Source organism: Marmota monax, unplaced genomic scaffold, assembly GCF_021218885.2.
Source record: "Marmota monax isolate L192 unplaced genomic scaffold, Marmota_monax_Labrador192_F-V1.1 WCK01_AAM20220418_F8-fsc00092, whole genome shotgun sequence".
In the NCBI taxonomy this organism is placed as follows: domain Eukaryota; kingdom Metazoa; phylum Chordata; class Mammalia; order Rodentia; family Sciuridae; genus Marmota; species Marmota monax.
Window position 1 is genome coordinate 4,397,674 of NW_026692583.1, and position 14,770 is coordinate 4,412,443.

Here is a 14,770-nt window from a genome sequence, read left to right on the forward strand (position 1 = left end):
AAGACATAGTAGGCAGGAGAGAACTCTGTCCTGCTCAGAGATCCCTAGGAAATCCCCGTCCCCTCCCCCGGTCTCCTGCCAGAATGTTGGGTTTCAAAGAATGAACAGATTAACGGATATCAGTACTAATGTGGTCTCAGGAAAAGGAAGGTAATTGGCCTGATTTATAGTACTGGCCAAATCTTACAGGCCTGTATGGCTCATCTCTCCGCGAATGTTAAAGAAACTTAGTCAAGGAACATAACAGCTGTTTCTGTTGAAAGGATTTCCTGTGCTATGGAAACCACCCAAGACCAGGAGGGAAGCAAGAATAAAGAGATACACCCTGAAGGCAATAAGATTCAGAGTTGGATGGAAACCAACCAAAAGGAAGCCAGCACAGATGTGGGGATGATATGTAAGTCTCTGAGAGTCATATCAGGGAGAGCTGCCACAGAGAGACACAGACCCTATATCATCATTTGGGTCATGTCAGTGGCAGCATCACTGAGAAACTCTGCCTCCATCTTATCATCTCTACAGAAAAATCCAGTGACCTTCACAGAAGCGAAGATAAATTTGCTGACTTGGATTCCCCAGAAGTGGAACTTGAGGCTGGGTCCAGTGCCAGGACATTCATATATCAGGTTAGGGATCTTGATGCTGTTGGTCATTTTTTTGCCAAGCATGTACTGTTACCTGGGATCAGTATCTTATTCTTTCTATGAAATAGTCATCCCCAAGAGTCTGACAGTGGAGGGGCATGAAGACCCAGTGGGAAAGGCATCGTACATGCTGTTTATGCAGGGCCAAAAGCAAGTGATTCGCCTCAAAGTGAAAAGAAACTATTCTGTAAGTAACTTCCCCATCTACAGTTACCACAATGGCATCCTGGGGCAAGAAACGCCTTCCATCTCACAGGACTGCCACTATGAGGGCTACATAGAAGGAGTGCCAGGGTCTTTTGTTTCTGTCAACACCTGTTTGGGCCTCAGGGGCATCCTGATTAAGGAGGACACATCCTACGGCATCAAGCCCATGCTCTCTTCCAAACAGTTTGAGCATGTGTTATACACCATGGCACATCAAGCTCGAGTCTCCTGTGGTGTCACTTCCCAAGACAGACCAGTGTCCACCAGCCAGCAACAAGGGAGCAGGAATCCTCTTCAACTACAGGCACTGTCCTACTTGTGGTCACGCACCAAGTACGTGGAGATGTTTGTCATTGTCAACAACCAGCGGTTCCAGATGTGGGGCAGTAACATCAATGAGACAGTCCAGAGAGTAGTGGACATCATTGCTCTGGCCAATGTCTTCACCAGGGGAATAAACACAGAGGTGGTGCTGGCTGGAATGGAGATCTGGACTGAGGGGGACCTCATAGAGGTCCCAGTGGACCTGCAAGTTACACTCAGGAATTTCAACAGCTGGAGACAAGAGAAGCTCTCGCACCGTGTGAGGCATGATGTTGCCCACATGATCGTTGGGCATCATCCTGGAGAGACCATGGGCCAGGCATTTCTCAATGGTGCCTGTTCAGGTAGTTTTGCGGCGGCCGTTGAATCCTTCCATCACGAAGACATCCTCCTGTTTGCAGCGCTCATGGTCCACGAGCTCGGGCACAACCTGGGTATTCAGCACGACCATGCGGCCTGCATTTGTAAAGATAAGCACTTTTGCCTCATGCATGAAAACATCACCAGAGAAAGTGGCTTCAGCAACTGTAGCTCTGACGACTTCTACCATTTCCTTCATGAACACAAAGGGGCCTGCCTCTTTAACAAGCCACGGCACAGAAGCCGCAAGAGGGAGGCTGCTAGTTGTGGTAATGGTGTGATTGAAGAGGCGGAGCAGTGTGACTGTGGTGACAAATGTGACACTCACCCATGCTGTGACACACTTTGTAAACTGAAGGAGGGGGCTCAGTGTAGTAATGGACTCTGCTGCCATAGATGTCTTCTCAAAGGGAAGGGCACTTTATGTCGTCATTCTCGAGATGAGTGTGACCTCCCTGAATATTGTGATGGTCAATCTGAAAAATGTCCTGTGGACAGCTACAAACAAGATGGCTCATTGTGTGACAGAATTTACTATTGTACCAGGGGGCAGTGTAGAAACCCTGATAATCAGTGCCTGAGTATATATGGTCACCCTGCACGATCTGCCCCAGAAGAATGTTATATTTCAATGAACAGGCACCCAAGTCAGTTTGCAAACTGTGGCCATCGTACTGCAACGACCTCAGCATACGTTAGGTGTACAGATGAAAATATATTTTGTGGAAAAATTATATGTACAGGTGTTGCAACCATGCCAAGAATCCGACCCAAACATACACTGATCCAGGTTGCTCATGGTAATGACTGGTGCTGGGCCATGGATGCCTATAACCTTACTGACATCCTTGACGATGGTGATGTGCACCATGGCACTTACTGTGCTCCAAACAAAGTTTGCAGTGCTCACTCCTGTATTGATCAAGCTGTGCTCCATTATGACTGTGAACCAGAGAAACAATGTTATGGAAAAGGAGTGTGTAACAATTTCAGGCACTGTCATTGTGAAGATGGCTTTGCACCTCCTGACTGTCGGCGTCCAGGGACTGGGGGTAGTATGGACAGTGGCCCTCCTGGTAAGCCAAAGTACCTAAAACAACGCAAAGATAATTATAAAGAAACCCGTAAAACTGAGGATGATGAAGCACGCCTTAAAATGTTGATGATCGCTATCCCTGTAGGTCTCGTCACATTATTGTGTACTCTAATGCTACTTGCTTACCTCTGGTCTGAAATACGGTCAATGCTGTCACGGGATTCAGAGTCATCTACAGCCCCAGCAAAGGAGGCCCCAGCACCCAAAGGGGCCCCACCGCCCAAAGGGGCCCCACCTCCCAAAGGGGCCCCTCCTCCACCTGCCCCCGGGGAGGCCCCACCACCTGTACCAGAGGCGGTACCACCAGAGTAGGCCCCACCACCAGTAGCCCCAGAAAAGCCTGCACCAAAAGAGGAAGGAGGTGAACTACATGAAAAAGAAAAGGCAGAAAAAAAGAAAAGGCAGAAATTTACTGGAGGATGAAGCCAAATATGTTAAACCACCCCAGGCATGGAAAGTGAAGTGAGAATTACCTGCACCACTGGCTCTGACGGGACTGTATTATACTAATGTGGGAGAAGGGATTTCTCCACTTTCAATATTCATTTTAGTAAATTTATTGTATTTTCATATATGAAATCACATGAGATAATCTGTTTTTTTTTTCTTTTTACACGTTACCTGAAGCGGTTTTATTTAAGCTATTTTCATGGATCATTGCTATCAATGTCTTTTACCAATAGGGCTGATTTTGAGACAACTGAAATGGTTCTTCAGGGTATGCCATCTTCCATCTGCATTGGTTGACAATGTATTATCTGAACCTACATTGCTATCTCTGGGTTATTTATTACAGTCATAACCACTGTTATGTAAGGAATATTATATTTGTGATTAGAAAATTCGAATTTGCCCTGTCAGATTCTGTTCATGAAATAATAGAGGTGATTTTAAATGAATAAAAGGCTTTTTTTTTTTCCCAGATGAAGCAGCACTCTAGACTCCAGGTAGCTTAGAATTTGGGGTCCTTTGTATTGGGGCTCCCTGGAATGGCAAGGTCTGACCCATGGAGGTCTAACTCAGCCAGGCCAAGTGTTTGGAGAAGGGAAGGCAACTTACTCAGGAAGCCCCTTCAGTGTTGAGTTCACATTTCAAATATTTAATTTTTCATTTGATTTCTTAGTTTTTCTTTTAAATTTGATATTTTGTATACAGATAAATACTGATAAGAACATCTTTATATATAAGAGAGCTTTTATGTGATTACTTCTCTGAAAAATAAGCACAGAGCAAGTATAATATTATAATATTACTGTTTCTTCGCCAAGCACTCTGTTAACACTGCATTTACTTCTTAATCTTCCTAACTGCCCTGTGAAAACACCATCTTGTACATAAGGAAAAACATAAGAGCTTGCTGTGGCACAAGCTAGTAAGTGGTAGTACCTGCATCCCCCTCCCCCAGATAAGACCCAAACTACAATCTCTGCAGAACTGTGAGCCTTTTATTCATCAAAAAGTGAGGGGAAGACATTTAATACATCCTTAATTACCCAGCTTATGGGACTCCTGAAAACCACCTTACCAATGGATATTGACTTCTATCAAGAACTCACTATATTGTGTAGGCATTATGGATTAGAATGTCTTTAAAGTGGGCAATTAACTGTAGAAGCAGAGAACCCTAAACAACTCTCATGATTTGCCAAGCAGGTGGCAGTGGGAGCTTGTAGGAGGAGGCTGAAGTGGTGGTGTTGAGAAGAGCCTGGAATCCCAGGAGCCTGTGAGGTGGAGCTTTAGAGATTTGCTGATGGAGCAGATGTAGAGAATGAGAGAAAGGCATCAGAGAAGGCTGACACTGGTGGCTTTGCCCCAAACAACTGAAACAATGTAGGTGGCATTACTAAGATGGGGATGAGTGTGGAAAGCATAGGTACTAAACATGTTTAGAATGAGATGCCTGCCTAACACCAAGTGGGCATGTCTCCTAGGCAGTGAGATGACTGGGCTCCCTGGAAATCAGGAGAACCATCAGCCAGGATGAGTATCTGAGAGCTGACCATACCCAATATTTCAAGGCATGGGGATGGCTGACACTGCCCAAGGGAGCAAGTATAGCTAGAGAAGGGATCTGAGAACTAGAAAGTTTCAAGATGGCAAAATCGAGGAGATTGCTTTCCTGGACTCTTCATGGAGTGAAACCAAGAAAGCAGATAAACAGCTAAGGAAGGTGGGCGAACCAAAAAAAAAAAAAAAAAGGGCGGGGGGAGAGTGCTTTGGTGGCTTTATTGGAATTTAAAATTGGACATTTAAAACAGATTGGGGGCGGGGCGAGGATATGGCTCAAGCGGTAGCGCGCTCAGCTGGTATGTGTGCGGCTCAGGTTCGATCCTCAGCACCACATACAAACAAAGATGTTGTGTCCGCCGAAAGACTGAAAAATAAATATTAAAAAAAAATTCTCTCTCTCTTGCTCTCTCTCTCTCTCTCTTAAAAAAAAAAAAAAAAAACAGATCGGGGGCTTGGGAAGTTGTATATGATAAAATAAGGAAGAAATCCCCAGTGGCAGAGCCACTACAGTGGCCAGACCAGAAGCACTAGCCAGAGCAGTCCCTCTGCAAGTCAAGTGGAGGGACAAGGGAATTAAAGGAACCCACATTTTTAGGAGACCTGAGGCCTGTCTGGGTACAGAGTGTTTAGAGATCAAGGCCATTGCCTGACTTAATTGAAAGGCACTGCACAATATCCTTGTGTGGGGAAAAAAGCAGTGTGGCAGTCTGTGGAGGATAAAAGGAGGAACGATTTTCAGCTGTGGCATGGGGGCTGGCAGCTGAGGGAGCCACATTCTGGCAAACCCAAGTTTGGCCTAAAATATAGACCCAGTAAAAAAACACCGCATGCCATAGAGTGTGCTTGAGTGACCAGAAGAAAATCAAACTTGGAGAGAGGTTTACACAGGGGACAACTGGTTGTGGAAACCCACCTGGCTCTACTGCTCCCTCTCCTAACTGGCTGCTTGCAGGATCAGCTGGGAGAGATGCATCTGGCCATGCCTTTGGAAGGGCGGAGGTGGGAGAGACTATTTGGAGACTGAACCCAAAACCAGGAAACATGGGGTCTGCAGGTGACTTAGGGGACGAACAATTGGCTCCTCTATCACATGAGTAGAACCCAGGGGAGATACCTGGGGCCAGTCTTCCAGTATGGATCAGCAATTACTGGACCCTAGAGGTACAATGATTTTAAATCTCCAGATCAAATGGCATTCAGTGAAGACCCTATGAAGCAGACAAGACACCCTCCACCCAGAAGACCCTTACCATAATTAAGCAGACTCACCATTTTTATGACATGTAAGTTCCTCTTCTTGTCAGAAAGCTTTATAACAGAACATCAGCACAAATTTGTGTAAAAAACTCAATGTTGGATAGGATTTTCGATTTTTTGTGAGGACTAAATTGCTGTCTTGCAAAAGCTAAGTTTGGCTGCAAACTTGATGATGTTTTTGCTTTTATGATAAAACTTGTAAAATCACTAACTTAAAAAAATGTGACAAAAAAACACTTGTCATATAAACCTTCAACAAATTTCCGGACTTGAGGCCCAGAGAAATTTTAGGGACAGCCTCTTTGGACACTGCAGCTAATAAACTTCCTGAAAGTTCCTCAGGTGTCCAGCCTCTTCTGTCCCACCTGGAGCCATTCTAAGCCTAACGCTGCCTCCAGGAATTCCACCTATAGGATTTCCTCTTTCACCCCAGCAATCCGGAGGGTGGGGTATCACACTTCAGACGACCTTACCTAAAACTGCTGAGAAGAGAAGCTGAGACTCTTGAACTCCAACGGAAAGAAACTTTTAACTTTCACTGAGATATTTTTCCCCTTTTCCTTTACTCTGTTTAATTGGGACCTTAATGGTACATGGACATTTATACATACTCATTTTTTTCTCATTTCTACCATTTTTAAAGCCAGTTATTTTTTTTCTAGCATTTTTGAAGCCACGGGTCAGTTTTTTGAGTAGGATGTTTGATTAGTATATTTTAGTTTTGTTTTCTATTCCTTTTTAAATTTTTATTTATGTATGTATTTTTTTCTTACCCATGTTTCCCTTGTTTCTCTTTCTCTCTTTTCTTCCACTAAAAATCAGTCTTCGTTGTTCTCTCTTTCACCCTCCCTTTAATTTTTTACTTCTATCTTTTCTCCTCCTCCTCCCTTATAATCATCACATCCTATATCACTTCAGTTCTCTTCCTGTCCACCATTTGAAATTGTAAACCCTTTTGCAAACTTGCTGTTTTTATTGTAGGCAATAACTGATCACATCATTTCTGTTTACTGTGATAATTAACATTGTAGATGTCATAGTAGGAATCATTTGGTTTAATGCTGTATATTGTTTGCATTGGTTGTTATTATTTGTCTCCCCCCTAAACAGTGAGGTACTGGAAACCTTCAGGGACACTACAGGTCCATAGGGTAGAAACTCTACTACCTCAGATTCATACTGCTAGAAGTGTAAACATACAAATAACATGAAAAAGCAGGGGAACAAATTGCCCCAAAGGACAAACCAAGATACTTCAATAAGAGACTCTAACGACACCATTGTGGAAGAAATATCAGAGAAGAAATTTAGAATGTACATAGTCAAACTGATCTGTGAAGTAAAGAACGAGGTAAAGAGTGAAATCATAAAGAAAATACAGGAAGTGAAAGATCACTTCAAGGGCTGGAGTTGTAGTTCAGTGGTAGAGTGTCTAGCATGTGTGAGGCACTGGGTTCAATTCTTAGCATCACATATAAATAAATAAAAAGATTCATCAACAACTTAAAAAGGTGAATTGTTAATGGCATTTTAAAAAAAGATCACTTCAACAAAGAGAGCGTCGGGAAAAAAAATCAAGCAGAAATACTCAAAATGAAGGAATCAATAAGCCAAATTAAAGAATTCAATGGAAAGCATCACCAAGATCACTTGGAATACAGAGTTTCAGGCAATGGAAACAAAATATATAATCTTGAAAAAAGTTGATTCTGGAGAAAAGATATTAAGAGACTACGAATAGAATTTCCAAGAAATATGGGATAACATGGAAAGACCAAATTAAGATTTATTGGGATAGATGAAGGCTTATAGATAGAAACCAAAGGATTGCACAATCTTTTCAACAAAATAATATCAGAAAATATCCCAAACCTACAGAATAAAATGGAAAATCAAATACAAGAGGCTTTACAGGAGCCCGAATATATAAAATTACAACAGACCTACACTAAGGCACATTCTTATGAAAATGCCTAACATACAGAATAAGGATAGAATTTTAAAGGCTGCCAAAGAAAAACACCAAGTAATATCAATCTGGATCCAGACTAATCTGGATCTCAGCTGATTTCTCAACCCCAACCCTCAGAGCTAAAAGTTCTTGGAATAATATATACCAAGCTCTGAAAGAAAATGAATGCCAGCCATGAATACTATATCCAGCACAATTAAGCTTCAGAATTGATGGTGATGAATAAAAACCTTCCATGATAAACAAAAGTTAAAATAATTCACAACTAGAAAACCTACACTACAAAACATTCTCAATAAAATATTTCATGAAGAAATGAGAAATAAAAGTAAAAATGGACTTCAAGCCATAGTTAATCAGAAGTGACAGAAGGAAATTTCATACTGCTTCAGGGAACTATACATCAACAAGACATAACAATTCTAAGTATTTATGCCCCACATAATGGAGCATCTCTATACATCAAATAAATCCTTCTCAATTTCAAGAAACAAATAGACCACCACGCAATAATACTGAGTAACTTTAACATGCCTCTGTCAACATTGAATAGATCCTCCAAACAAAAACTAAATAAAGAAGCTATTGTACTAAAAAATGCAATTGATAATTCAGACTTTACAGACATTTACAGAATATTTCATCTATCAATGACTGAATACACTTTCTTCTCATAAGCACACAGATCCTTCTATGATACAATGTTAGTAAGCTATCACATATGTTGGCATACAATTGTAATATTACCTTAATATATTTTTAGCATCTGTAGGGTTATTTTGATAGCTCCCTTCCATTAACATTAATTTTGGTATTCTTGCTTCTTTTCTTGATTAGACTTGATTTTATCAACTTTTAACTGTATTATTTCTTCTCTATTTCATATATTTCTGCTCCTACTCTTATTTTTTCCTTCCTATTACCTAATTTGAAAATAATTTGATTGTTGATCTAGCTTCTTTCTTGATACAAGTACTTCAAGTTATAAATGTTCATCTGAGACTTTTTCATCCCAGAGATTCTGATATTTTAAGCTTTTATTATTACATAGTTCAAAGCACTTTTTATTTACTTTTCTTGTAGTTTCTTCCTTCACCTGTGAAATATTTATAAGTGTGCCATTTAATTTTGAAGTAGTTGACATGTGGAGGTGGGGCTTTATATATCTTAAGGTGATTGATTTCTAATGTAATAAAATATGCAAGAAATACAGTCTGCATAATTTCAAATTATAAAAAAGTAATGGAAATGCAGGGCTGGATTGTAGTTCAGTGGCAAAGTGCTTGTCTTGCACATGAGAGGCACTGAGTTCAATCCTCAGCACCACGTAAATATAAATAAATTAATTAATTAATAAAGTTATAAAAACACCACTTCTATATGTTTACAAAGTAATGAAAATGGTTTTTGTGTTGACTGTATTGATTACACATGTCAAAACATGTCAAAACTGATCAAACTGAATGCTTCAAATATGTGCATTTAACTGTACTTTAATTTTACTTCAATAAAGCTATTAAAAAAAACTTAGGCCCTGGGACATTCCATGTGTTTATATTGCCAAGATGAGGAAGATTCAGAGGAGAGGTCAGAGAAGAAGGGTTTGATGTGGTAGGAATACCACCAAGGGAGAGCTCTGTCCTGAAAATCAAGAGAAGAAAGTGTTTCTAGAAGAGTCTTACACTACCAATCTAATATACCTGGAAGTCCTCATGGCAGGATCTTCAGCACACAGAATGTGGCTTCTCAGCAGCATCCCAACCCTTCAGTGCAATGTGAGTCATCCTCAGTTCCCACTCAGACAACTGCAGAAGTCATTCACTGTTCTGACCTTTCACTTTGGTCCCCCAATAACCCAGGAGGCAGAGGAGTTCTTCTAAATGTGAGATCACAGATGGACTTTTAAATGTTGTTGATATGTCAGTCCATAGAGACAAGATTAAGGAATGCTTGTGTAATTTGATAATGGAGACTCAGACACTGGTAACCTGCAATATGAAACTTTAGGTGGATGGCCAGAGATGAGATAGCATTCTCAATAGTAATCACCCATTAGTAGCATAGATATAGAGATCTACATTTGTAAAGGTGTTGACAGATATTCAAAGTATATCATCACACGTCATAAACAAGGCAAAATGTAAGACTCAAACACCAAATGTTACTGAGAATGTATACTGGTAGAAATCCCCATAGTGCTATAGGACTAGACTGGCACATAACTGAAATACAGTGTATTATATTCTAGTTAAATTTACATTTTACTTATCCCATGACCTAGCATTCTACTTCCAGGTACATATCTGAGAAGTCATGCACATCTGCTATGGACATTCCTGGCATAATGTTCACAGCAACATTGTTCATAGTCTTTCCTAAAGTAGAAGGATGAAGATGACAAAATCATTAGTGAATCATGAGAGATTTGTAGAGAGATAGCAGCATAGAACAATGGAAAGAAAAGAACTATGATTTCATGCAATAACATGGTGGAAACCTAAATGAAGTGTGAATAAAAGAAGCCATGAATAAAGTTATAATTTTATGTATTCATGTGAAATCTAAAGACATATACAATGAAATCACATTACAAGCTGTATATTTAGAAGATAAAACTACAAAGAAATGTGAAAAAGCAGTTACCATAAAAGACAAAACCACAATCATCACTGTATAAGGAGGGAATCTGTAAATATAAAGGGTTAAATACTTGAAAATTAAGATCACACAGCTCTTCCATTTCAATAGCTCCCCCAAATATACATCTAAATGGCACATTGCAATGAATGTGCTAAATTTCACAATTTAAAAAATGTTAGAGCAGAAGAAACCACTACCACCTGTCCCCATCATGTTGATACTTTAGGGTCAGACATGAGTCCTGCTTGTTGCCCAACAGGAACTAGGAAGGTATGCCTCTGTGCATCAAGACCTGGGAAAGGTATCAGCCTTGTCTGCAGCTCCCAGAAGGCATCTACTAGGGGTCCCAGTCCCTGGTACCACCTGGTACTCACCCAGTAGGAAACAATCCATACCCTTAGGACTGTGGCTGCTGGTGCCAAAAGCCTAGCATCAACTTTGACTGTCCCTTGGTATCTGGGGAAGGTCCCAACCATGTTTTCATGTGCCAAAGACAGGTATTAGCACCCCAAACAAACCCTGGCATCACCTGCATTTACCTGGCCAGAAATAGAAAAGGGTTCCTTCCCAGCCTACTGCCTTGGGACTGTAGCTGCACATGGAAAAGCTCCAGCATCATTCAAGCTCATCCCTGGGTTCCTGTTCCGTGCAGCTCCAGGACTGTGGGTACCAATTCCACAAGCCTGGGCCCTACTGGAACTCAGTAGTAATGTAGAGACATCCCTATCCATGTTCTATAGCTCCAGAGGTACAGATACCAAAGCCACAAGGCCCAGTATCAGATGCACTCAACCCTCAGGACCTAAGGGAGTAGTCTATGTGCTATAGTGCCCCGCGACCAATGAATAAAGTTATAATTTTATGTATTCATGTGAAATCTAAAGACAGATACAATGAAATCACATTACAAGCTGTATGTTTAGAAGGTAAAACTAAAAAGAAATGTGAAAAAGCAGTTATCAAAAAAGACAAGACCACAATCATCACTGTATAAGGAGGGAATCTGTAAATATAAAGGGTTAAATACTTGATGAAAATTAAGATCACACAGCATGTGCCCTGGGGGACCTAGGAGGGTCTCTTCCTAGGTCCCAGCCTATGGACTCAAGGCCATAGACACAGATGTCAAAAGCCCTACTATCACTTACATTTGTCCTTTGGGATCTACAGAAGGTACCATCTGGGTTCCACAGCTCCAGGAATGCAGCTACCAACACCACAGGCACCAGCAACACCCAGAATCATCCAATGGCACCTGGGAAAGGTCCCCTTTGTGTCCCACAACCTTAACTCCATGGTCACCAGTACTACAGTCCCTGAATCACCTGTGTCCATCCCACAAGCCCTGGATAAGATCCCATCCAGTCCTGTGGCTCCAGAACTGTGGCCCTTGGTACCACAGGCCTAGGCATCTCTTACTTTTGTCCTCAGCATCCTGGGAAAGGACTCCTTCACATTCTGTGGTTTGGGGACCAGGGCTGCCAATGCCACAACCCTTAGGGTCACCTGTACATGACTTGAGTGATCTGGGGTCAATGCTGTACCACTGATCTGTGGCACCTACCACTATAAGCCTCAGGGCCATCAGTGTGCAGCTCTGTGGAATCTGAGGATACCTACCTTTGGAATTCTAAGTCCACTGCAAAGTTATGCAACTACCTTCACTAACCACTATACTCTAGACTAGAGCAGCACTCACAGGAAGTACCAACATCAATCAAAGCTGAAGAAGCTACACTTTTGAGCTCACCTGCACCCAAAGCCAAAGCATCTACCCAATACCCTAGGTCCTGTATTATAGGAAAGAGTTCTTTCCTATAAAACCTAGTCTATCAAACTGCAAGAGGCAACTGTTACACTAGATGCTCAGACATCAACACAGGGACACAAGAAGCATGGAAGGAAACATAATACATTCAAAGGAAAACAATAATTCTGTGGAAGGAGATCCAAATTTGAATAATCTATGAAATGCTAAGAAGTAATTCAAAATAATGATCTTAAAGAAAGAATCTCCGTGAGCCAGGCATGGTGGCCCACGCCTGTAATCCCAGTGGTTCAGGAAGCTGAGACAGGAGGATTGTTTGTTCAAAGCCAGCCTCAGCAACAGTGAGACACTAAGCAACTCAGTGACACTCTGTCTCTAAATAAAATACAGAATAGGGCTAGGGATGTGGCTCAGTGGTCGAGTGCCCCCAAGTTTAATCTCTGGAACCAAACCAAACCACCACCACCACCACAACAACAACAACAAAAAACCCTTGGTGAAATGGAAAAGGAAAACAGAGAGATAATATGGAGAAATCAGAATAAAAAGTTAAGGTATAAGTGAGAAATTCACCAAAGAGGCAGAAATCCTAAAAAAAAAAAAACAAACAGAAGAGAAAGAGAAGGAGAGAGAAAGGGGGAGAGAGGAGAGAGAGAGAGAGAGAGAGAGAGAGAGAGAGAGAGAGAGAGAGAGAAAAGGAGCAAAACAAAGAATTAGTAGTTCCTAGGAGAGTATGGAACACTGTAAGGAAACAAATATTTACATTATGGGAATAACAGGAAGTAACACACACAACACACACACACACACACATACACACACTCTCACAAAACAAACAAAAAACAGGGAAAAGCAATGAAAACATATTTCATAAAAAAATAGCTAAAAACCTCCATCCCAAATCTTCAAAGAGATGTACACATCCAGATACAAGAAGTGCAAAGTGGGGCTGGGACTGTGGCTCAGTGATGGAGCGCTCGCCTGGCATATGAGAGGCACTGGGTTTGATTCTCAGCACCACATATAAATGAATAAATAAAATAAAGGTTCATCAACAATTAAAATAAATATATTTTTACAAAGGGCGTGGATTGTAGCTCAGTGGTAGAGCACTTGCGTAGTACAATGAGGCACTGGGTTAAATCCTCAGCACCACATAAAAATAAAAAAAATTAATGGGGTTGCTGGGGTTGCAAGACCCTGGCTCAGTGGTAGAGTGATTGCCTAGCATGTGTGAGGTACTAGGTTCAATTCTCAGCACCACATAAAAATAAATAAATAAAAATAAAGGTTCATCCACAACTAAAATTTAAAAAATGGTTAAAAAAAGATCAAAGTACCTCAACTAGATTAAACAAATAGAACTTTGCCAATGTATGTTATAGTCAAAATTTCAAAAGCATAATACAAAGAATTCTAAAAAGAGCAAAAGAATCAAATCAAATATAAGGGAATGTACATTAGACTTCAAGCAGATTTCTCAGCAGAAATTTATAGGCCAGAAAAAAATGGGTTGATACGTTCCAAGTCCTGAAAGAAAAAAAAATGCCAACCAAGAATATCCTACCTAGCCTGGTGTGTGGCACATACCTATAATCTCAGCAGCTCAGGAGGCTGACACAGGAGGACCACGAGTTCAAAGCCAGTCTCAGGAAAAGTCAGGTGCTAAGCAACTTAGTGAGACCCTGTCTCTAAATAAAATATTTTTTAAAACGCTGGGGATGTGGCTCAGTGGTTGAGTGCCCCTGACTTCAATCCCTGGTACCCCCTCTAGCAAAATTATCCTTAATACAAAAAAAAAAAAAAAAAAAAAACAAAGGAAGAAGGAAAATCTTGCTCAAATAAGCAGACCAGCCCCTCAGGAAAGAGTTAATAGAAGTCCTACACTAGCCACAAAAGGATAATAACCAACATCATGAAAATACACTAATGTACAAAACTCATTGGAAGAACATATACACAAATAAAAACTGAAGAGAATCAAATCAAAACTACCAAATCATAAAAATAAATAATATCAGAAATGGAAGGGAACCAAAAAATAGAAAAAAAGGCAGAAAATAATAATAAAAATGACAGGAGACAATTAATACCGATCAATAATGACTTTGAATGGGTGGATCCAACATGGCGGTGGGCGCAGAGAGATCAAGTCTCTGACCTCTTCAGCTGCGCGGGCATAGGGAGTCGTAAACCGTCTAAATGCTGTTTGCTCAGGATCACTAGGCAATGCTGAGCCGACGTGGATCTGGGGCGAACAGTCTGGGCCTCTCAGAACACACACCGAGCCCGAATCGGCTGAATTCAAGCTCCCATTCGCCTGCTTCTCACAGACAAACTGCTGTGACTCAGCACTAAACGATCCCGCTGAAACAACTGGTGGGCCCTTCTGAAACTACAGAGGTTAATGCCAACCGAGCCTTCATAAGCAGTGGCCACAGGATTGAAACAGGGCTTGGGAGAGCCAGTCAGGACCCACCCGTTGCATTGGT

The 14,770-nt window shown here is 41.2% G+C and overlaps 2 protein-coding genes across 4 annotated transcripts in view; both read left to right on the forward strand.

Annotated features, from left to right (window-relative positions):
• Mapkapk5 (MAPK activated protein kinase 5) overlaps positions 1-397 on the forward strand; it is a 38,596-nt gene extending 38,199 nt beyond the window's left edge. For all 3 annotated transcript variants that reach the window (XM_046446196.2, XM_046446195.2, XM_046446197.2), the window contains one exon: positions 264-397. The gene's annotated coding sequence lies outside the window, so the exon portion shown is untranslated. The remainder of the gene's footprint in view (positions 1-263) is intronic.
• On the forward strand, positions 277-9,390 carry LOC124093634 (disintegrin and metalloproteinase domain-containing protein 1a). The gene has a single exon (XM_046446198.2). It carries the CDS (start codon positions 277-279, stop codon positions 2,941-2,943), a length of 2,667 nt encoding a protein of 888 aa, XP_046302154.2. The 3' UTR covers positions 2,944-9,390.
• Positions 9,391-14,770: the final 5,380 nt, after the last annotated feature.